The 24,842-nt window shown below is 40.1% G+C and overlaps 1 protein-coding gene across 3 annotated transcripts in view; it reads right to left on the reverse strand.

Annotated features, from left to right (window-relative positions):
- Nucleotides 1–24,842, reverse strand: part of ARID5B (AT-rich interaction domain 5B) — a 175,025-nt gene that overhangs the window by 29,467 nt on the left and 120,716 nt on the right. For all 3 annotated transcript variants that reach the window (XM_046651239.1, XM_046651242.1, XM_046651244.1), the window contains 3 exons: nt 13,505–13,617; nt 7,185–7,389; nt 5,206–5,258 (listed from right to left, as the gene is read on the reverse strand). In XM_046651239.1, the coding sequence (XP_046507195.1) occupies nt 5,206–5,258; nt 7,185–7,389; nt 13,505–13,617 (371 nt within the window). The remainder of the gene's footprint in view (nt 1–5,205; nt 5,259–7,184; nt 7,390–13,504; nt 13,618–24,842) is intronic.

Consider the following 24,842-nt stretch of genomic DNA (forward strand, 5'->3'; position numbering starts at 1 on the left):
TTGGAACCTTGATTTCTCTATCTTGGAGGTTGCAGGGATGAAATAATCTTGGAATTTTTGTGGGCTGGTGAGGACAGAGCAATCAGAAATCTTTAAGGACATCAGTGCTTCCAAGGCCTGAGAATGTGTAGGAAATATGAAGTGAAAGGAGAGTTTGCCTGCAAGCAGTGTTGCTCAGGCTGCTCTGAGAAACAGCTTCCTTCTCGGGACACCTTGAGGGCGGACTGAATTCAAGGAAGATGACTTTTTTTTCCTGGTAGTACTCCAGGAACTGGAGCCTTTCAAAACTACATGACATCATCTTTGGCTTCGAGAATTTTGAATTAAGCAAGAGGCTTTGTCTGTCCAGAGAACTAGGGTTAGATTCAGAAGACGTCTTGAGATGATGTCAAAGCCAGTGTCTGATGTCAAAACCTAATCCTTCCAGCAAGAAGACAAGTGACTTCTTCTTCCAGATGAGAAATAATGGTCCCGTCTCACGGGTGGGGAGAGACGGGGCTGCTAGCTGACATTCTTAGAAGGCACCAGTTGCATGGTCCTCTGCCTCTAGGATGAGATTTACTCAAGACCCATTTCCCTACTCTACCTTCTCTCCAAATATTGCCTTTGGCTTGCCATCAAATAGTTAGCCAAAGGGAAATCACTTTAGCAAACCACCCTCTACATGCTGCATTCCTGGTAATACCCCAAGCTACTCTGCAAGCTTTAATTGCTTCGCCAGACACTGAAGTGAAGGCTTCTTTAGCTCATCAGCAAAGCTTTATCCAGTTCTGCCTCTTCCACTGTAGGTAACCCATGCTCTAAAACGTTTGGAAAGGGAAGTTGGACATATGACTATAAAGGAAGGGTCCTCACTGCCAACCACTCAAAATGCCAGGATATTGTTTTTTGGGAAATCAAATCTATTCAATACATTAATGATCTGTAAACCTAAGGATGTAGAGACAAAATATAAATTTATAGCAAAGGCAGAAGAGGCCAAGGAACTGAATATAGCCATTAGTTGAATGCTATAAAGGCTTAAAATAAAACTTCGGCTCTTTTTTTTTTTTAATTCAATTTGAGGGTTGTGAAGGACTGAAATGAAATAATCCATAATTCGCAATTCAAACCAGAAGGTTTGGAATAGTTTATAACCGCAAACAAAAACAAGCCAATTAAGATGGCTTCTTTTTATAACCAAAAGGAATTCCAAAGAGATGTCTTTATCCAATCACAAGTTAACAGCAGAAGAGACACATCTACAAATTTCAAACTCCCAAGTTTTTACTATTACTGAATATTTTCCTCATCCAGACTTCTTGACCCATCTCCTAAGTTCACACATTTTTCTGAAGAGTCAGATAAAACCTCAGCTAGTAGTTAGTATATATGGTAAGGCTCATGATAGGTACGAAGAACTGAGAGAAAAGATGCTACTAATGAAGGTAGGTTATTAGATCCTTTCTCCAAAACATCACCCAAAATATGTGGAAGCATTCCAGATCCAGAAGAGACTGCTGGGAATGGAAGGCATAAAGAATGATCATTTACGAATCTCCTTCCCATGATGCTACAGGAGGTTGAGACAATTGTGCCCCAAATTCTCACAAGTCAGAACTTGAAGAACATCACGATGACCCCATCCAACTCATTTCATCTCCTTGCACCTCAGTTTCTTCATTTGCAGCAGGGCAAGGATCTTTCTCTCCACAAAGGCCAATTTGCAAAAGATCAAAATGTTAGGGCACTACACTTTTTCTCATTCAAAATGAAAATAGCTTATCGAGTCCCAATTTAGATTACCATTTTACCAAATGGAAAAATACTCACTGGAAACTTTGTGCTGCTTTTCAGCCAAGGAAATGTTAATATTCTGGCATGTTTATTTAGTAATAGCACGAAGACAACTTTCTAATCTTTGATACTTGACTTAGATGGGGGCCACATTTGGAAGCTAATAGCCATGAGGGCCAGCAGCCTAAGTGTTAATAATCATTGTTACCATTAGCTTTGAATTAATATCACCTGGGCAGCTTAAGGAAAAGGATTCTCAAGTCCGCAGACCTAGACTCCACTCCAGAGTTAACATCTCAGTATGGAGGCCTAGACAGCTAGTTATACTTTCAAGTTCCCTATTGAAAATCTGAGCCCCAGATCTTGAGTAGCCTTTGGGAACCCCCGATCTAGAATATTCTAAGATCTTTTTTGAGCTCTAATGACAAGTCTACACTTGCTTCTGATATCAGATAATCTCACAGTTAAGTGTTCTCCAGTAACACTATGATGGCAACTTAAGTCATCAGATTTTGGATATTATTCACACATCTCCTGGACTGACTTCAAAACTGAATCCTTACTGAACATCTCAGTTTTATTAGTCAAAATATAATAGGAGTAAAATGGATTTTGTACTCAGGAGGTTCAAAAGCCTAAATGTATAATGGGATTGGCAAACCTCAGTGCCTACAGGGCCAACAGGTAGTATGAGGCATTTAAAAAAAAAGAAGGGAAGAAAGGAAGGGAGAGAGGGGAGAGAGAGGGAGGGAGAGAGGGAAGGAGGTAGGGAGGAAGGAAGGAAAAACCCCACCAATTGGCTTCATCCAGTTTATGGCACCAGATGTAGATTTTATAGTAAGATGGCTATGTAGATTCACTGCCTGAGATGAAAGATGTAGGGTGTTGTGAAGAATGGCAGGGACCCAGTAAACAATGAGGGAGTTGAAGGGTGAGGGGAGAGAGAAGGAAGAAAAGGACGGTCCCAGAGGTCACCCATCCTTTTGAGGTTTGGCTGAAGAGACATGAAGCTCATAACCAGACAGAAGACAGATGCCAATCTGGTTTTCCATATTCCCCCATCCAAGCCTCTCTCTACTTCACTCCACCTACACACAAAGTGAAGGCAGAATAAGTGGCAAAGCACAGCACTTAGCTTGTTATCAATCTTCCACGTGTCCCCCATGCCCCTGCTGCCTACTGAATAACTCCAGGGCCTAGCATCCAAGGTCTTTCCTCACTTGGCTCCATCCTTCCCTCTGGACTTTCCTTCATGGCCATTTGTCCCAGCCACCTAGTCACTCTACTTTAAGTTACTCAAACTCTCTAGGACCAACTTCATTCTACCTCCACATTTTATTTCCCCATTTGGTTTTCTGTTCTTGGAAGACCATGGTCTTTTACATCTAAACTCTATCCTTTCTCCAAAATTCTGCTCAAATGGCATTAGAGCCATAAGTCTTCCTTCCCTCATCTCTAAATGGGGAAATACTTTACCTGAACAGGGCACTGATCTTTTCCCCCTTTGTCTTATTATTCTAATTACGTCCTCCTCTGGCAGGCTCTGGTAACTGGAACCACTGGTCTAGATACTTTTGCATCTCCCAGAACATCCAACACAATGCTTTATATACGTAAGACACTCTGTAAATATGTGATCAGGTCATTTGCTAATTGTGTGGTCATTCATTCATTTAACAAAAGAATAAATACTATTTGCTCAAAGAGTACTGCAAATTCCCTGAAACTTATCAGAAGTTTCTTTTGTATATTCTGCACCAACTTGCTGTTGCATGAAAAAAAATCTTTGTGAAGATACAGAAGATATGAAAGCAGGACAAGCTGATTCTGTGAAATTTGCTGGCACTCTCCCTATCAGTGAGTAACAAAAAGTTCCTGGGTTTAAAAAGACATTTCATAATGTTGTGCAATATCATGTAACTTATCTGCAGTCACAGTTCATAAAAATGTGTATTTCTGTTCCTAACCATAAAAGTTAAGACTTAAAAGTCTAGATTATGGGGTTGACTCCTAAATTTATGAGACTAACTCTGAATAAGTTATCATCTTTTTCACATGGACAAAAGCTATAATTAGCTCAAGATTTTGCAGAACCTCACAGTGGCAAGGAATCAATCTCCCCATCCTATCAAGAGATCCAACCAAGTGAAAAATTACAGTATTTATTTTTACATAGGGTACTTGATAAAACGAGTATTTTAAGAAAATTCGTGTCTATGAAACGCACATTTTATATGTAGTTCACATGAGTATTGTATTTCCTTATAAACATATATATATAGCCCACATATTAAATAAATATTTAAAGCTAAATAAACATTTTACAAGCATATTTGCCCACATCAAAGAATTTTTAGTCAGAATTCATAGTAGATATCTCTATAGCAAATACCCAACGATCTGAATCACATAACGCTTGCCATCTTTTCCCATCCCAAGCCCTTGACATCAAACCATTATATTAGTTTGTGGAACAATATGCTCTATCTGGCAAGAAACACTAGTTATTATGTTTGGGCTAAAATGAATTTCATTTTCTTGACTTTGTGTCTCTTACTGTCATTTTACTATGATACAGAGATATCCCAGGTTACTTCATAAGAAAAGAAAAAATAATTTCTTATTCAATTGCAGAAGAAAATGCACAACTTAATCTGATCATTGTGTGGAGAAAATATTTCCAATGACGACATCTTCCCATGTCAATTGATTTTATTACAGATGTCATCTCTGTGCGCTACATTAAGGCAGCTCTTTCTTCTTCTTTCAAGATTTTAATCTGAGTTTGTTGCTTTAATATTTTATTGGTTCAAAATACATGCTGTAAAAATCCGTGGCCATCAAATTTTCCTGTGGGCTAAAAATAACCCATTCCTGTCAGTTAGAATTAGCTGATAAAGAGTGTCAGAGCCTGTTCCGAATAAGTTTGATAACTTCCTGTTTATGCGGCACTGACCCTTGTCTAATAAAGCTTCTTTGCTCTAGAATGAGAGGAGATTCTGCTGCATTCTATTCCTTAATGGCCAATACTGATTACTTTTGAAAGCCTTTAATACATTTCCCATATTAGACATGAACAGATGTCAGGTATGTTGCCAAGGGAAATTTCTTTTATGCAATCTTGGCTGCTTGTACAATAATAGCCCTTTCTCAACATGGGAAAAAATTACAGACCCAACTAATTTCCCTGACAGGGGAGAGTTACATATGTTTTCCACTTGTAGTTTTTACGACAAGTTTACAATTTTGCCAAACCTGGAACTAATTGGGACTGTTTCCAAAAGTGGCCCAATAAACCCCCAAAAGTGTAGAGCCATTTGAAAAGGCAGTCAATGATGGTTTGCTTTTGCATTTTCTCCATTTTGGTCAAAGGGGGGTGGGGGGAGTTAGATTGCAAAATTATTTCATTTAAGTTGCTTAAACACTTACTGTTTCATATCCTCCCAGTTTTTGAGCAGCTTGAAACATAGTCCAAAGGTTAACTGTTAGAGGGACAATAAGTATTTAGATAAGCATTGCATTAACATATTTCCAAGAAATGTCAATTAAAACATTTTGCTGTTCTTTTTTCAATGAGAAAGAGAAAAAAAGAAATATTAACGTACCCCAGAGAGCTATGTCTTAGGAAACAATTTGCCAAAGGGCATTCAACAACAGGATATATTATTACCACTTAAAATATTTCTTAACAAACAGTCACAAATATGGAAATGGTTCTACTTTTGGGATGAAAGACACCACAGTTTTAGTCCTGTTGCCATCAGCAGACCAAGAGAAGCTACGTTACAGCGTCCTTGGGAAAAGCGTGGGATTTCAAAATTGGGGTTGGTCTTGTTCAACCCTTAGAAGCCATTGATTAAATGGTAATATATAATGCTTCCTTGAGATAAGAACTCTCCATAATCAAAAAATAAGAGTGACTTTAATATATGATTGCCTTCTTAATAGAATGTCTGATGGCAGGACTATATTAAAAGCTCATATCATATTTCACTGACACGTGGCGCCTTGCAATGAGTAGGAAAACTAGTATGTCACCCTCGAGGCAGCAGTGATAGAACAGATCAAAGGGAAGGAAGATATTCGTTCACAGAGGAATTGAGTCATGAGTCCACTCCTTGCCCTAACTTGCCTGTGTGATGTTGTAAACATTTTTTTTCAAACAGATTTCTTTTTCAGGGTGTGCACATGTTTACGCTGTTAAACAATTATGCCAAATTGCGAGCAACCCTGTTCATTTGTACCAAATATCATGGAATGGGACTGCTATGGCTTTGATTCTTTTTACAAGAGGGGAAAATTGAACTTCAAGTAATTCCTTGGTAAGGGAAATGAAGAATAAAATTAAAATCAAAAAAACAAAAAAGGCTCTTTGACACAACACGTTCGAAAAGCCTCATTGAACCTTGCACTGTTTCAAAGCCATCAAGAGCCCTGCCTCGGCCTTGATTTAATCTGAATCAATGCATAATGCAACAAAGCTGTTCATAGTACATTAATTTTACTTCTATTTCAAGCAACCAGTTTTCAGACAAACATTGTAATCATTCGTAGTTATATAAGTTTATAATGGCTGCGAGGGTTCTCTTGCAATCAGTGCCAATTGCTATTAGGTATGTAAATTGTTATGTAAAACATACAGGTTTGACATTCTTCATCAAAATGACACATGGTTTTAATCTAGGAAGATACATTTGGAGAAAATACTATTTCAAGCCAGGGGCTCATCGCTTTGTGTGCCACAAAACCCAGACAGAGGCAAAATATATATTCAGTTGTGAAATCAGGACAGGATCTGGGTTTCTTCTCTTTTTATATGGAATTCTGTTCAGCTATGAGTTCCCTGTTCCACCTAAAAATATATGATGACACTTAAATATGTCGAAGTAATTCAAAACGGGACCCTCGATTCAAATCTGTGTATTTCTTGTTTCCGCTGAAGTCATCAGGTTTTTGTTATTGCTTAACAAATTTGGGGCTTAGGGAATATGTTTTCTTTTTGTGGTTGTTTTGTCCACTTTTAAACGTCTTCCTTTTAAAGGCTGTCTTTTCATAGGCAACATCTGTGCCTGATAAAGCTACGTCATATTATTATCTCAGAAGAAAGGCGTTACGGACACTCAAGATTGACAAAACAGAAAATGAGAAACTTTCAACATGTCTATTTCCAGTCATAATCAGTGGATTCAAGCCTATAAATATCTCACTGCAACTGCCCCAGAAGGGAACAATGTAGCGGAAAAAGGCAGGGAAAAAATTCCTGGCTTGGATGATTTGCAGATTTAGTATAAACAGAGAGCATCATCTCTAGATTAGGATTTCAACATAATCCTGAGTCAAATTTTTTTTTCCAATTCAAAGATTCTAAGCAGTTTTGATATTTCAGAAATGAAAACAAGTATACTTACTCTGCTTAAAACCTAAATAGGGTATTCGTTCTATAGGGGTCTTCCTTTCTTTCATGTATTTATAAAGTGCCACCAGGAAGGCCTGCTCGTCCGCCCTGCACTCTTCACCAATGGCAACCTTTGGTTTTTCCTCATTTGAGACTTTTTTACAGTTATTATGGTTATTCTTCGGCTTGGTCAAGGCTGACCTGGCCTCACACTTCACCTGGAAAAGGGAAAAAAATATGCCACATCAAATCAAGCGCAGCCCTGGAATGCTTATGAAGACACAGCTAGTGACATCTTTCACTGAGTGGGAAGGGCGAACCAGTAAATTAGCCTTGCGCTGAAATAGCTTTCTAGAGGCATCATTGAATATAAATTGTCTTAGACCAGGGGATGGTAAAATTTCCGTAGAGGGCCAGAGAGTAAATATTGTAGGCTTTTGGGCCATACAGTCTCTGTTGCAACTACTCAACTCTAGCACAAAAGCTGTCACAGACAATATGTAAACCAACGGGTGTGGCTGTGTTCCAATAAAACTTTATTTATAGAAACAGGCGGTCAGTGGGCCATAGTTTGCCAAACTATGCCAGCCTCTTTTAGATTCTTTACAAGTATGTTGACGTGAAACCAGAAACAGTGTCTGAATCTGGTGAGACCATTCTCCTGAAACGGTGTCTGAATCTGGTGAGACCATTCTCCTGCCTCTTTATACGCTTTATTTTCCTAAGGGGCACCATCTGTTAATGTCATTGAATAAACTCTGCCTTCTGCATAAACAGTCCCATATTTTGTACTTTGTATCAAAATGAAAGGCAGGTTTATGTCTTCATAGTAAACTTATCTTGTTGTTACCCTTTACAGCAACCTGGAAAAACATGTCAATGCCAGCAGACGTTGGCATCAGGAACATCAACAAGGTCTCTGCTGTCTGTCACCTGAGGGCAATGCCCGGATACACCCTCAGTAGGAAAGGAAAGATCTCACTCTTTAATGAAGGCTTCTTGCTTTTCAGTCAGCTCTGAGAATATAATAGGAGATGTTAACTTGCCTCAAAGGAAAGATTAGAGGTCAGCTGAAAACCCAAGAAGAGTAAAAAGCTTGAAAAAAAGTGAAAAGCTCCATGATTAAAAAATAAATGGCGGTAAATGTGCCAGATGTTCCTCCTTCCACTCTAGGCGAATATGGAACTCGGCACACCGAGCGGCCAACCTACCTTCCCTCCTTGCTGCCATGTTCTACAAGAGGCCTTTGATGGTTGTTAAATATAACGCTAAGTTGCTGAGCTATTTTAATTGTAAAAGGGGAAGTACAAAGGGTCAACTTTGAGTTCAAGTGCGCCCACGGGGAATGTGTACATTCCAGTATTCTTTACATCTCCATATCCAACATCGGAAAGAGGGCAAGTGCTGGAGAAACGTTATGAATTAAAATGTCCCACATACTCGACAATGTTTTCCATTTCAGATTTTTGACCCTTCTTTTTCTTTCCCTTCAGATTCTCCTTCCCAAGTGCTAAGAACATAAAGGTTATGCTTATTTATTAAAGGGAAGTGTATTTTCTGCAAGGGTTTTCTTTATTGCTTATTCTCTCAAGTGATCAGGCTCGTTTAATATCTTCAGAATGGTCCTCTTAAAAATAAAACTGGTTCCTGCACAACTCATTCAACTGGGCCTGTAGATAGGATTTTAATTTTTAAGGGGCTGTGGAAATGGGATTAAGACATTTTTCCATGTAGAATTTTTACTTACAATATTTTCAAACTTTGGTACTTTGTAACATTGTATTAAGGCAAACATCCCGGGAAACTTGATGTAATCATCATTTTTCACTGCCAAATTTTAGATTGTTGAGTCTAAAGTTCTGATGAAATCTACAATTTAATGGCTTTTTGAAATCATAAAATCACTTTAGTTTAATCTGTATTGTCCCCCTAGCCTTTACTGAGGGCTTATCATGTAGCCAGGCTCTATTCTAAGCACTTTTTAGGTATTATCTCATTTCACACTCACAACCAAGTGAGGCAGGTTATTATTCTCTTCTTAGAGATGAGGAAACAGAGGTACACAGAGGATGGGTAATATGTGCAAGGTCAGAGGATCACATCCAAGTTCGTAAGTGGCGGGTTTGGGGTTTGAAGCCAGGTAGTCTCCGTCTAGGGCTTATAGTTTTAAACACTAGACTTTACTGACGCTTATAAAAAAAGATTCAATTGATAGTCAAAACACACTTCCAGTTAAAAAAGTATATCTTATTATGAGGTATTACAAAACCCACAGCTTAGAAATGTAATCTATCAAAAGAGAAGCAAAAGATACAACTAGGTGGTTTTCAAAGTGTAAAAGGGCCCCATTCCTTCTATTGTATATTGAGCATAGGGAAGGAAACCAGTATCAACTGAGTACCTGCACTGAGCCAGACACAGTGTCGCGGACTTCACATAGTCTGCCTAAGGTTCATGAGAATCATAAAAGAGAGGTATTTGGCTGTATTTTACAGTCCAGGAAACTGAAGCTCAGTGAGGTTACATATTTTTTCATTCAGCTAGTACAGAATGCTGGGTTTAGAACTCAAGTGTCCCTCCTTCCGAGCCCCAATCTTGTATAAACAGGAGTAGATGATGTAAGGTTGGCATATAAAACAGGCTGAGTCTGAAATTGGCAGTGATAATGGGCCATTATTTATATTGCTAGATGAGAAGCACTACTGTTAAGGGGGTATGAAGTTTGCCCCCCTCAGTATCTAGATAGCTGCCTAAGCTTCTGCCTCACCTGTGCGGAAACACCCAGAAACAGAAGGAAAGCATGGAGGGGGTGTGCAAACCAGGCCCAAAGTCAATCAGACACCTTGCTTCGTAGACAAGGCTCCAGGTGAAGCCAGGCTGCCACCTGCTGAACCCCATCCTGAACGTCAGTGGGCTTCCCAGCAGGTTCCTCGGGGAGGGGGGAGGAACAGGTGCTTCAAAGGAAGTGAACAGTGATTTCCTTTCTTGGATCAGCTCCATACATTTCTTCCATTAACATAAATGAGCCCTTTAGGGTATTATTCTGTTTCTGGGCACGACGAGGCCAAGTTCCTTTCTACATTTTTCCACATTTATCCAAAACATTCTCAGCATTTTAATCTACTGAAATATTCAACAGGAACCAGTCTTCGTGTTGACCTTGAGAAAGCCCAACCTTTTGATGGTAACAGTTAATTACTAGATGTGTTTTTCCCGACCTGAACACCTTATACTTGTTGAGTTCACTAAGAGCTTTGGGGTTTCCAAAGTGACTGAGGAAGTACTAATTAAAGAATCCACATTTAACGTTTTCAGTGAACCACCACCTATTTGATATTAACCACATCCTTTCACTGGATAGAGTTATAACTAATCCAGCCTCAACGGGGGCAGCAAGATGTGCTGAACCAGCGGGGAACAGCCAGTGTCTAGTTTCAATTTGGTCACTAACTTGCTGGGAGAACCTCATTTTCTCCCTCAGGAAAGCAGGAAGGATAATCCCTGGGAGTAGTTCTGAGGATCAAATGGGAGGAAAAATACTGAAAATAATGAAAGTATCCCATTTGTGAAATACCGAAAGTATTTTTGTGATTGAAATGAAAGAGCATTTTACACACCATGGTTTCCCTTTTTACGTTCTTTTTGGAATACAAATCACCCGTTAGGTACTTCCGGCCTTTGGAAAGTGCTTACAGGATGTGAAAAGTCACTTGCTTTCTGTCAACGGAGGCCTTTCATTGTAGACCCAGGCTGAGATACCTTGGTCCCTACATCTGCTGCTGTAAGGTGATCCCAGTGAAATGGCAGGATTTGAGTTGGACCCATTCATGGCATCTGCAGAGAAGTGGTAGCCTCTTCCCCATGTGACTTTTGTTGTCTTTGGAAAGCCATGAAATTCTCCGTCCCTTGGAGAACAGAGTCTTGCAGAGCTAGTTTTCATGTTCTCATTAAGAGAGTGCAAACTTTTGACGGCAACAGGCAAATTGCTTGACTTGCTTTTCCAGTCATGCACACAACAAACCTAGTGGGTTCTCACTCTAAGAGCTCTTCTCTGTGGAGCTGCAGGAAGCTGGAACTTATCCATAGTTAGAAATGGTCGATTTGAGGCACTTTTGAAAAAAACAGTCACACAGGTCTTGGTCATAAAGCCAAACTGTCATTTGAAATGTTGCTTCTAGTTCAGCAAATGATCAGATGGTCACAGGCTTGTAATTTCTACTGTAGCATTCCATGAGAAAAGACCACTTTAAGGCAGAAAACTCTTTAGTTGTTGTCCTCGCCCCAGATGTGGCTTGTTCATTCTGTAGGGATTTTATACCTGTCTGTTGGTGCCAATAGATAAGCCCCCCATACTTCATACCTACCAGTCTCTCTCTTCTAGGTGAAGTGGTCTTGCCAGACCCACTGGAAGCAGCCAAGGCAGGACCATAATCCAAGGCTCTGAGAAGAGCTGGGCATTTAGACCAGTCCCCAGCAGCTGACTGCAGCCTGACATTCATCCATTCACCACTGCAACCAACGATGGAGGATGATCTTCCTCCTCATAAAGATTCTGAATGGCAGCACTGGTGGGAGGTGGGGTGGGAAGGGTCACTTAAAAAACTCAGTAGTCACTTGGCTACTACCCCTCCTAAGAAGGATATGTCAGTGAACATCAAATACGGAACAGCCTCTTGTTCTCTGCAGTTTTGTGGGTCATAGTGTGAGTCCTGAAGCTGCCTTCCATGGAGAAAGATATTGGAGGTGCTGTTCTTTCCGATCAATTGTATGAATTTTGCAAAACTCCCAGAGGCATACTTTGGTAGTGACTCCAAATGACATGAGAAGGAGCTTCATCCTGCTGGGCTCAGGTACAGAACATGCTGGCATAAACACATGATGTCATCTTAGAAGTATGGGGCAGGGTGCCAACACAAGGTATTGGCAGTACAAGCTCTGCTGAATGTTATGATCCTAAATTCCCGCTCCATTCTGCAGCATCTTGCAAACCACAACACAGGGAATAAACTGTTCCTGCCGACATCCTTCAAGATCATGGAAGCTGAAGTCCTACATAGGTAGTTCTAGGGTCGAGATGTCCAAATTACTAGAAAATGTCATTTTTGGAATCCATGTAGACTCACTCACACAAGGTTAAATGAACAGAACAGAAATCACTTGAGGGAAAGACAGATTTGTTTTTAGCCAGAAAATACACATTTCTACTGATCGATCTCTTTTTAACCCTTCGCAGTCTCAGAAGCATGAAGAAATCCTAATCAAAAAGTCCTCAGAAATTCCCCATGAAGCAATCATCCTTGAAGAGAAGATTTCTAGAATGTGCTCGTCTCGGATTTGCTTCATTACACTGGTAGGAGGAGTGGAGCACGCGGCAGAAAAACAGTAGATGGTCAACATAGAACTGAATTCACGTTTTTCTACATCAGAATCTTCCAAGGTCACCAATAATCGAAATGTTCCCATTTTCATAGGTTTAGTCCTTAGATCTGGAAACGTGATGTCAGTTGAAATGCAGTCTTCAATTCAGGTCCTAAAGGGGCTATTGCTGTCTTTGGCACAGAAACAACACCTGTACGCAAACACTCCGTAAAGAGAACCAGGGAAATCTGACCCAAGCCCACAAAAGTCAAAAAGATAAGTCTAAAAATATGAAGTGACACTTCACCCTTCACAGTGCTAAATACCTCAGGCATGCATTTTCAAGATTCCAAAGAAGGCTTAGGCAAAACAGGGCTGGGTCTTGAAAAACAGTGTAGAATTTGGACTTTCGTTCTGCATTATGAGAGATCTTTAAAAACATCTAAATATACTCATGGGTATATGTATACATGTAAATATTTCGCTATGTGTCTTCAATTTTACTCTAAGGTAAATTAGAGGTGACTTTGAAAAAAAATAGCTGAAAAGATTAATTCTAGCCATTTCTAATTTCATCCTCTGTTAATCTCAAACATATTTAAATGAACACATTCAGAAAGAGGATGGTTCAGCTGGTCTATTTTTGATACAAGCAGAGTAAACTATGTCATTGTGTCACCTACTATGAAATCTCAGCCTCAGTGACGTGGGCGCTTAATCATCTGTCCTTTACCCAACAGGCCAAACTGGGAGGTGGGAAGTCTTTGTGTTGACTAATCAAAATGCCTACACTTCCCCCTCCTCCCGACACCAGGCGAGGGGAGGTGGCAGCAACAGACTCAGCAGAGAGCTGTGAATACCAAAGTCAGATTCTGAGTTGAAAACTGCCACCAGGACACAGGAGCAGAGAGAAAGCAGAAAAAGGAAAAATAAAAAGATGCAGGCAAACGAATACCGTGGAGCGAATGAACGTACCTTGGCAACGGCTTTGCCATCGGAATTGTTGTTGGAATCTTTAACCCCACTGAAAGAATCTCTTCTCTGTGGGCATGGCTTCTTCTTGCGTGGTCTGCCTTTAAGATTTGGCGCTGAAAACAGATGGAGAACAATTCAGAAACATTTTCATCTGCATAGGTTTCCTTATTAAAGACTGAGAAGCGTACTACAGGAGTGGTCCCCTCTGATTGTCTCGAGAAATGTACACGTCTGTGGCAGCCAACCCTCATTTTAGGCTCCTCTCTCTGAACGGTTGCCTCTTGGTAGACTACACACTTCTGTACATGTTTCCCAAAGCTGATCTATTACACTTCAACATGTCTAATTAATATAAATAAAGGGAAGCCCTTAGCTCTAAGCGATAATGATAAGGAAAATGCACTTCCCCATTGTTAGAAAACACAGCCCTGAGCCAGGCTCCGAGATTATTCTTTGTTTTTTGTTTTCTATCTTGTTTTCAGAAAATCTAAGTGATATGCCAGCCCATTACGGTATCGTAGTAATGTAACGACTGAAAACACCTCTCTTCAAAAGTGGAGACATAAGCATTTTCTAAAATTATGATACAAACAAGTAGAGAGAGAGCTACAGAGAGAGGCATCACGCTAACAATCTGAAAAATATTATTCTATGGGTTTACTAATAATCTTGTGACCAGCATGTTTCAAATCTCAACAAATCTGGCAGATATATTTAAATCAGCATGCTCCCTTTTCCTTTTCAATATATTTTTTTATGAAGATCTTGAAGGTTATTTAAAAGAACTTCCAAAGATCACACTGGGGTTAGCCTGCTTCCATGGAGATTATACTTTTTAAAAGCTGTAGACAAGACACAAATCAAAGTTCTATTTTATCCTTGATGTTGAGCCTGATTCCCTTTAAGATCCACACAGAAAGCAGGAAGAAAAGAAAAAAAGGCTGCTGTTTATTGAGGGCTACGACTGTCTGGCGTCAGCTTTTACATTTAACTTCATCAGTCACCCAAGTCAAACAAAATTAAAACAAATCAACTAACCAACTAGCCCTTCAAGAATTCCAAACTAATTAATTATACCCCAAGCAATTTCTTTCAGACCTTTCAAGGTACCCACACTTTTTAGTACTTTAAGGTATGATTATGACTGTGCCAAATCTGAACAACTCGAACCCTCTTAAATGTTGTTCATCTTACTATGTCACATAGTTAGCCAGTGGTTTTAGGACATTTTACATTGTGCTCATCTTACAAACAAAATCATCCCACTCATCTGATCTTCTAGTGTGGATTGCAGTTTTGCTGTTGGTAAAGCTCAATAAAGCAGAGCCGCCTTCACCATCAGGCAAAAGTTTAAAAAGTGGCTTTTGGGCTCAGCCTCTCCCTTCCCAAATCCACTCTCCTCTCATCTCCCCAAAACGTTCCTCTGAAAGGCCATCCCGGAAAGCCAGCCTGGAATTAGCAAAGGTAAACAAACTCACAAACAAAAACCAAGCAAAGAGAAAGTAGCGATTACCCATTCCAGTCGACAAACATCTGCCTGATGATGTCTGTGCTCATGAAAGCTACAGCATGTGACTGCCTCCCGGCCCTTCCCTGGAAGTCTCGACTTGACTTGGTGTGGATGTCAGCTTCCCCGCGAATGCGAATGCGAGCTGCGAGGCTCAGCGCTCTGCTTACAACTCCCCTCCCCCGGCAGCTCCATTACTCATGTAAACACACAGCAGTGACTAGCACGGAGTGTGTGGGATGAGCTCTGAGGACTTGCTGGAGTTGCCAGACTGGCAGGGAGGGCTCTGCTCTCTCCACCTCCCTGCACGGGGCTGGTGATTTCATCGGCCTGTTTTGTGGATCCTGACCTCCTGCTCCCTGTCAATTTGATGCCACCTTCCATGAACTGACACGGTCGGTCCTCAGCCTGGAGCCAGGGAGTGGACTGTTTTGGTTTGAAGACTTAGTGTAGCACAGAAGTGTTTCCACAACTGACCCAAGTGCTAAGACTCTAATGACCGTGAGGGAAGGATGTCCTTTCACGTCCCTTATCAAAATAACAGCCGAGCAGAAAGCTGACAGAAATAAACAGAACTTGGGTAGGTCTGAGGCATTTCATTAAAAGAAACAAAACAATATCGCCTCTGTTCTAAGACTTGTTACTATGATCTTTCCTTCCTAACATTTTGGCAAAAAGCATTTAAACCTAAAAGGCATTTATTTCCAGAAAAGCTTTCAAATCCCCAAGGCCTTTTAGATAGAACTTGCGTTGAACAGGCTGTTTTAAATAAAGGCAAAAGTTCCGGGAACCGACAATAAGTCATCCCCAAATTGGGTCTATTTTCTCCATTCTTTGAGCTGTTTTCAGAAACCAGAGAAGCTGATGTCCTTCCCTAGCAGATTCTGAGAATTACAAATTTAGAACAGACTAGCACCTAATATTCTAGTCACACAGACTTAAACTCTAAATGGGATTTGATCAAGAGAAGAAGCCTTTTGTTCCTAATACGGCGAGAACACAGATATTCAGGTCTAGTTAGGTAAAACCCACCAATCGCTCACGTCTCAAACTCAAATACTTCTTTTAGTCTCCCCTCTGAACTCCTTTTCTGAACTTCTCTTATGGAGGGTGTCACTGTATTCTTTGTACTGTAGCTATGTTTTATGGCTTATTATTATACTAAATTGGAGAGTCCTTAAGGGTAAGAACATAACGGATTCTTCTCTTACCTCCCCCCCACACGCTGAGGAGGGGGCATTGCATAAGATGAATTTGTTGAATGAACAAGTAATTAACAGAAATACAGATGCCTTCATATACATCCTTCGTGTCTTCACGAGCTGGACCTGCAACCTGACCGCCTATATATACCTGTCACTCTGGGCAGAGGTAAAATTTTATTCATCTTTGCTATGTATACTTGAACTCTGGGAACATACACCAGGGACTTGATTTTGCTCTGGGAATTGAGACAGGAAACCCAAGGCCTTTGGTTGCAGATTACTGTTAAGCCATTGTGTCTGACATGATCTTGTCCCACATACAGTGCACAAATGCCCTGAAGAGCAGATGTTCAAAGTCCCAGGGGGAATGAAGCATGCAGGACAGGGTGGCAGTCCCATAATACAATTCGAGATCTCTTGGATCCACAAGACCCCAGGTGAAGCTTTGGGATTGAGGGGCTAGCTTTAGGGGAGAGCAAAAATTCTGGCCCCTACATTTTTTTCCTACAAGGTCAAGAAAACACATCATTTGCTGCTAGGTGGGTCAGTGAAAACAAATGCTTTACAGTGGGGTGGTGTCAGAGGTGGGCTGGAGGTTCTCGCCTTTAATTCTTTTACATAAGAAACAGCTCCACCTCCTTTCAGTAGCCCTGGACCAATCTAAACCTGTCCTCTCCTTGACAGCTAAGGGCTCTGTACCTACTGAGAGAATCCAAATCTTAAGACTCCAGAGTTACACCAGCTCCAGTGCTTTCAATGAGATTGATCTCTACCAGCAAAACCATTCTGGAAGGCCAGCAGAACACCTACTGAGAGCGTTACTGGCTCTAGTCAATTCTACTCCAAAAAAAAAAAAAAATAGCGTGAAGCAATAAATGCCCCATTACCTTTACATGTGTATATAATCCACTGCCCAGCCCTGGCCTGACTCATCATAGAGTTCAGTCAATGTTCTTTGCACAAATATTTTCAATATTATACACGAATAATAATTATAGTTGATACTGAGCACTTTCTCTGTGCTAGTCAGCGCTTTGCATACAATCACTTATTTAAAGCTCACAACAAGCCAACCGTAAGGTGCGATTATTATTCCCATTTTATAGACCAGGAAATTGAGAGCCAGATAAAATTACTTGTCTTAGGTCATGCAACTGGTTACTGGTAGCACAAGGATTCCAAATGAGGCAGCTGGAGTTTATTCAGAGCCCCTACTTTAAGTAACTTCTCTTCAACAGACCGACACACACACTTACTCTGTCTCATAATGAGATATTTATATTATTAACTTGGGCTGGCAGTCACCAGGGAGCTTTGCCCAAATGAAAACACTCTCAAGTACCACATAGCACCAGGCCAATGCAGCCCATCCCAGGAAGCAAACAGCATCCTGTACACTTGACAGGGAGCAGGGTCCCCCTCGATCTTGATTCGGCGGTGGGTGATAAGACTACAGCCACAGAGTTCCAATAAAACTTAGTCAGAGCACCATGCACATTCTCCCTTTGCAGACGGCTACTGACTCTTCTGCTAAATCAGTGAAAGATCTCTGTGGTTTTAAAAACATCTTTCCTCTCTGACTGCCCATCTGTTCCTCTTACTCAGTGCCACGAAATTAACTACTATTCACCGTTGTGAGGTCACTTCTATTTCTATAGGTGCTAATCCCAGGAGACTCAGCTACCGCCAGTGCTCCAGGCTCCTCTGACATCCAACCCGTGTATTCTGTTTTTTCCTTTTTTGAACTCCTCCCACTATTAATGAATTACAGTCTTTTTTTGAAAGACAATGTAGCAAAACAAGTTTTCGGGTTTTTTTCTTAAAGAGTTTAGAAGCAGAGAGTTGCAGGCATTTCATAATATATTTACCTCACTCTGCGTTCTGACAAGTTATGTGTCAGGGCAGCGCAGGTGTGGGAAACTTTCATCTCAACCCCAACTCTTGCAATAATAATAATAAAACAAAGGAAATGTAACCAGTTACTGGCAAAGTCAATTGCTTTTGGCTTAAATGTTCCTGTTTTTTTTCGACTGTGTTCTTCCTGTCATGACCATCTCTCTTTTTTATAACATTTATGCTCTTGGAAATACCACGAAGATAAACTGCTATAAAAGCTGGACTGACTCATCAGTTAACAACACTTTCTTCTTATTTTGCAGAGAGGATTTTGTTGCCAACGCAGCTACATATTCTCTCGAGAAATTCTCTGTGAGCTTCCACTCAGAGATAGGACTTGCTTGTTGGTGGGGACTGGAATTAGAGGAATGGAAAACCAGGCATCATTTTCCTAAGAGTTTGACCCCCAGGGTCAATGTCTAGAGGAAGTCGGCAGAGCGTTAACTCATTTGATTTGTAAGTTGTGTGTGTGGTGTGTGTGTGTGTGCTTTAAACGCTAAACATGAGCCAGAAAACTAAACTCCACTGATGGAAGTATTAAAGACTGACAAACGTTCTATGTATAGTGTGCATTACTGATAATACTTTGCATTTCTGTAATGCCTTTCCTCTGAGGACCTCAATTCTCTGGTACATTTTCTTTATAGACAATAATCTTAAAATATTCTGGCAAGTTTCAGCATGGAGCATTGCTCTTTCTGGAAAAAAAAAAAAAACCCTACCCTAATTTAGTTATCACTTAATGTGTTCTATTTTCAATGTTTCCCTTTCGACTATTTAGAAACTTCCTCTTTCACTACAACAAAAATAAGATGAGTGTTTTTAAAGGTATTAACATATGAGGAAAAGATTTAGAAACCAAGAATGGCAGGAGGCTTGATCAAAGCCACTCCTGAAATTTATGGGTGTAATAAAAGAAAGGCATTTCACAGATAATCTCTTACAGAATTTCAGTTTTCAAATACCTGGAAAAAAAGAAAAGAAAAACAGCAGCTCTCATTTTGGCTTTAACTTAAAGCCAACATTTTTATTTTAAAAATTCATAAATGATTCCCTGAAATTTTGATTTCAAATCCACAGTTATTCCATACAGTCACTGCTCCATACCCAACACAGTGATGCCGGAAAACTCTGGCCCCTGGTACTCAACGTCTGTTAATTGGTTGAATATTTTCCTGAATTCACAGAACGTTAATTACATACAGATTTAAGAATATTCAAGTTTACTTTTATTCTGTTTTCCTACAAACAATCCTCCACATCCCAATAAAAATGTTTGAGAAGCTACTGTGTTGTCTGAGATATAAACACACAGGGCCCTTAGCAAGCACAACTCCATCTTCTGGGATATTCTCATTTAAATGATGAATTTAAAGCAAGAGGCATGGTGAAAAAAAAAAATGCTGCAAGAGAGTTATTATTTTCTGCAATTCTTCTGACAGTTCCCTTTTTAGAATAATTCTTTTCTCCAATAAAGGCATTAGAAAGATGAGTTGGGAGTTATGACTCCAGACGAGAGCCACCCTTACTCTTAAATGCCACCAAAACCCAAAACCACACAGTCACGAACAATGTCCAATGGACATGCCCCAGAGGAAGGCGTCCATTCGCCACTTTGGATGTCATGGCTGCTTTGAGTTTCCAAGTTTGTTTTAACCCAACCATACCCTGACTTTGCTTGAACCACAGTGCCTACTAACTACAGTTTAGCATTTCCAGTGAACTGCGCTCTCACGGAATCCAGGTCCCCTTCTACCTCCTGTGGAAGGGTAAGCAGTTGTGTTGTTAGAAAGGGTGGGGGGGGGGTGGGAAATGAAGCAGGCTTTATACGAGGTGCAGTCACTTTGGCTCTTTGTCAAAATCATTGAGATCCCCGAGAGTCACTAATGAGAGTGGAATGTATTACTGCATTTGTCATACCTGCACTGCTCTCAGGCAGCTGAAGTCCAAAACAGCCGTGGACTTCATTGACTGCTCAACAAACCACGTAAGTAAACACTCTTGTAATCCTTTCCAAAACATGCCTAGTCTTACTCACTCCTTGTTTCAGGCTTATGAACGCTGGAGCAATTGTTAATGCCCCTGATCAAAGTTTTAGTAATTTCATAGGCATGTGATTTGCATTGCTATTTCCTGATCCGCCTTCTCTCTGCCCTGGAGGTCTTCATTTCTCAGAAACACTTAAAAACACAGATTATTTGACTTCTCCCCTTCCCCCACCCTATAAATGGAGCTCGGCTTGCTAGCTCATCTGTATTGCTAATTGGTTTGGAAGCATGTGACTCCATGCATTCTTGCCATTAAAACACAAGCAAACCTCTTTTTCAGTCAAGTTTTACCAGCAGTGATGGGCACATTTCTATCTTTATTTCCCCTCTGTGTCTTGAGAGGGAGAGAAATTTAAATGACCAAATGTTATCTATAATTATTCTGAAATGATGTAGTGAAATCCAAAGGAGTGCAAAAATGTTCTAGAAGTCTATAATAGGCTTGTCTACAAGGGCGCTGGCAAAGAAGAAGGGGTTTATAGACTCTTTTTACTACCACTTTTGGAATAAAGGGAAAATCTGGGAGCTAAATCTAGGTAGAGTGAGGATAGATTCTGGGTTTTCAGAAGATGGACTTTCTAAGGAGAGAATTTTGGAATTATTGGGAAGAAGATTGAAATCCATGCCTTTCAAACTCTCACCTTACTTTTGGTCTGTTCCGGCTACCCACAGAATCCTCCAGTGAGATAATTCTCAGTGAAAGGACACCTCCAGGACCCGCAAGGGGCTGGAGGTGGTGGCTCATGGCAGTTTTGCAAACGCTTATTCGTCTTTGGGGCGATGAGGTCTACGTACCATGGCATCAGGAGCCTATGGGAAAACTCTTTTGCCTTAAAATTCCAAATAGCCTGTAAAGAGACATCAGGGCAGAGTGGACACCTGAGGACTTAGCTTGCTCTTTAAGGCACAGGTGGCAGTGCTGTATCAGGGCTAATACTGCACACAAAGGGTCTGATTTCCTTCCCCACTGCAAGGTCTTGTCATAAAGTCACAAACACAGCAAACCCAAAAATGGACTCTAAGAATACCATAGTGACTCAAACTTCCACTTTTATATTTACCTGGCAACTCCTTTCTCCCACTATTCATCTCCCCAGAATCCAGGTACCCAGGAGCCATTTCTAGGCCCTGGACCCTAGGCTCCTCTCTTAATGGAGATCAGGCTGGATGTTGAGGAAGAAACTGCATGAAAGCTATTATAATTAGAATAAGTGTGCTGTTTCAATGCTTACTATATACTTTTTCTTAAGATTTCGAAATAACTCACGTTTTAATTTTTTTAAAACTATTCCATAAACATAGATTTAGTTTTTCTTAGTACGATTGTCTATAATAAGAATAGAGTATTAATTTAAGACACTTGATACTTGTCTCTTTTCTTTTAGGCTGTTTAAGGAGCCACTCTGGATATACTTTTTAAGGACATTTTGATTTCTATAATTTATGAAGTTTATAAAGATAGGAACTCTTAAACATAGAGAATTAATTTTTGTCTCTCTCTTTTTTTCTTTTTGTTACAATCAATAAACCCACTCATTCTAGTCCATGATCAATATGCTCTGTGGTGTTACTATTGAACATGACAGCCCAGAAGTGAAAGCTACATTTTTGTATGGAACAGCCTTGCAGGGAGCAGTAAATATCAGGGCAATTTTTAAACTCATATATAAACAGAACATTCTTGTTCAGCCATTTCTCCAGGTTTAGAAATGAGATATTCCATTTTCAACATTGAGGATAATTGATTCGCTACATCTCTAAAGAAAACATTCTCCATTTGGAAATAAGTAAAAGAGACTTTTTTTGTGTGTGTATATGTGGATTAATGTAGAGATATTTAACTTCTCACAGACTTGGACTAATATGCTATGAGAGACAATTCAGTTTTTCAAACAAATACACATATGAAAAAGGTCATCAACGAACAAGCTCCCAATTTCTTTTAAAAAGATCCCAAAAGGAATTTGTACTTAAAGGGGAGTTTTCACTCTCTTTATGCTTTTTTATCTTTCAGAGAGAATAATTTAAGAAGTGGGATAGTCTGTTACTTAAATTAAAAAGAGGACTATCCTTGTTTGTCTGAGACTCGGAGGCATTTTTCTTTGCTCAGGTAAATCCCACTTTTCCCCTCCTCTTTTATGAGCCACCACTGCCATCTCTGACCTTCACTTATTTGTGGATATATACGAGCCACCACACTGGAAAGTGACTTCATAAGCTCTACTGTGATACCAAGGAACTGACAGATAGTGGAGAAGGAAGAATGTGTATGTTGGAGCAGTGTGGACTGAGGGTCCAGATGAGAAGAGAAAGGGTCTGGGTCGTGTGTGGAGAGTGTGTGACAAGGTCCATAATACTCGACAGTATTCTAAATAAGGACAGGTGATTATAACCTGGCAAGGCCTCTGTTAATCGGAGGGAGTGCAGGTCACCCTGCGGAGAAACAACAGACAGATACCAACAGAAATCCTAACGTGAATCTTAGGATGAACAAAGAGAATGCACAGAAGAGGTTAGAACTTCTCACTTTATCAGTGTAAGATGAAACATTTTTATGACTGTTTAGAGTCACTCTGTCCAATATGGTCACCACTAGCCACACGGGGCTATTGAGCACTTGAAATATGTCTAATCCAAAATTGAGATGTGCCATAGGTGTAAAATACATGCTAGACTTCCAAGACAATGTCAAAAAATGTAAAATATCTCATTAACAGCATTTCATATTGATTACATACTAAAATGATACTGTGGATTAAATAAAATATATTATTAAATTAAATTATTATTAAAATTAATTCTACCTGTTTCTTTTACCTTTTAAAATGCGGTTACTAGAAAATTTTCAGTTACACGTGGCTTACATTATCTTTCTCTTGGGTGATGCTGTTTAGTCAACAATTCAATGTTGTGATTACAGATATGTCCTTGGAAATATGTGTTAAAGAGCAGACAGAATAAGATTAACGTGAAGGTAGAATAATCAGCAAAAGTGATGATTCAAAGTTTCAGTGCAATATAAGATTTTATTCACTGTTATGGAAAACAGTCATGTATAGCTGTTAGTATCTGAAAATTTTGCCCAAGCTGAGATGTCGCCTTTGTAAAATTCAAATCTGGCAATCATTAACTCCAGGTTACTAAATGGCCCGAATGAAGATGTTATTTCATTAACTTCTTTAACTAAGATGTCAAAGCAAATGTTAAGCCTTGACAACAGACTTGGAGGGAGAGGGGAGGAGAGAGAGAGAGAGAAGGAGAGTCTGTTTAATTATTTATTTCACTAATTATTCTCTCCTGCTACCAACATGGGTTGGGTATAATGTAAGCCATTCGCAAACTGAAAAAGAGAAAATAGATCTTGGGTGATTTTGGCTAGTTGGAAAGAAGAAGCTTCTTAACCACAAATTGTTGAATAAACTCATGGTCTGGTTGTGTTTTTCTTTTTGGAGATTTCATTTGCAAGTAAGTAGAGAGATCAGATACAGTCAAGCATAAAGGCAAGGGCATGGCCTTCTTGGCTTTACCAAGGTGCTTCGAGTCCCACGGTTTCATACGACAGAAAGTGAGATTACTGGGTGAAGACAGGCGTTCCAATAAGCCCAGAAAAGTTGACAGAACAAAAAGTTTGAGTTCTAGCAGGCAGGGGAGGCGACACATTCTTTCCCCAATCATTCTTAGCACCAAAATACTACGGGGCATCACTCTGAGAAGATGGCTGCTCAGTGCCCAGCTGGCCCAATGTCCCATCCTCCCAAATAACTGGGCACAGTAGCTGAAATCAAAGCCTGTTCCCTCCACCCCCTCACTTTTTGATTCCTGTGGCAGCAGCAACACAGAAACATAACTAGATGTTAACAGCTCTCTAAATACAACATGCCAATCAAAGGGCTACACACCCACCTGGATTCTTTTATGGAACCCCTACCTTACCCCCCTTTTAGGGATCCCATTGTAAAAATAGAAGAACAGCAATGGTAGCGGTGGAAATAAGCTTAGGAACTATTTTCTTTTCTTAGAAGGCAAGAGCTGCTATAGCATTTAAAGGAGTAACATGCAGAGAGATTAAGACCAAAATCCCAGCAAAATAAACAAAATGTGCAATGAATATTATACATTTTACTGTATAATACTCATAATAACTTTTGTGAAATCATTTGGCGGGTTCATCATACATCCAGTGAAGCAGTCTGCACACCTCTGGTATGTTTCCGATATCTAACTATAGCAGTATTTGTCTTTGTCCTCCAAACTCTTTTATAGCACATGGTATGCATATTTCAGCATCCAACATTATTAACTCATGACCAACTGTCAGTTGATGGTTATCTAACACATGGGGTCTCCACAAAAGGGATCCTTATTTGGGCAAAAGCTCTTGTCTGCCCCAGTCTGTCTATATTTTCCCTGAGAAGAACTTTATTTGGATTATTATTCGCTGTTGGTGGAAACTCAGAGGCTGCTTGTGTGGCAACTGGAAGGCGGGGAAATAAATCCTTAGCAAGTTAAAACACTTTAGCTGATATTAAAACCATTTCTAGCTTTGTTAGCTGGAAGTAAACTCTCGGTTGCCCTCTGGTGGTGAATCTATGTGATGTGGTGGGAAAACCATAAAAATCCAGAAAGGAACAAGAGAGTTTAATCAGATACAGGTAAGAAGATTCATCCTTGACAGAAATAGC

Source organism: Equus quagga, chromosome 2, assembly GCF_021613505.1.
Source record: "Equus quagga isolate Etosha38 chromosome 2, UCLA_HA_Equagga_1.0, whole genome shotgun sequence".
In the NCBI taxonomy this organism is placed as follows: Eukaryota; Metazoa; Chordata; class Mammalia; order Perissodactyla; family Equidae; genus Equus; species Equus quagga.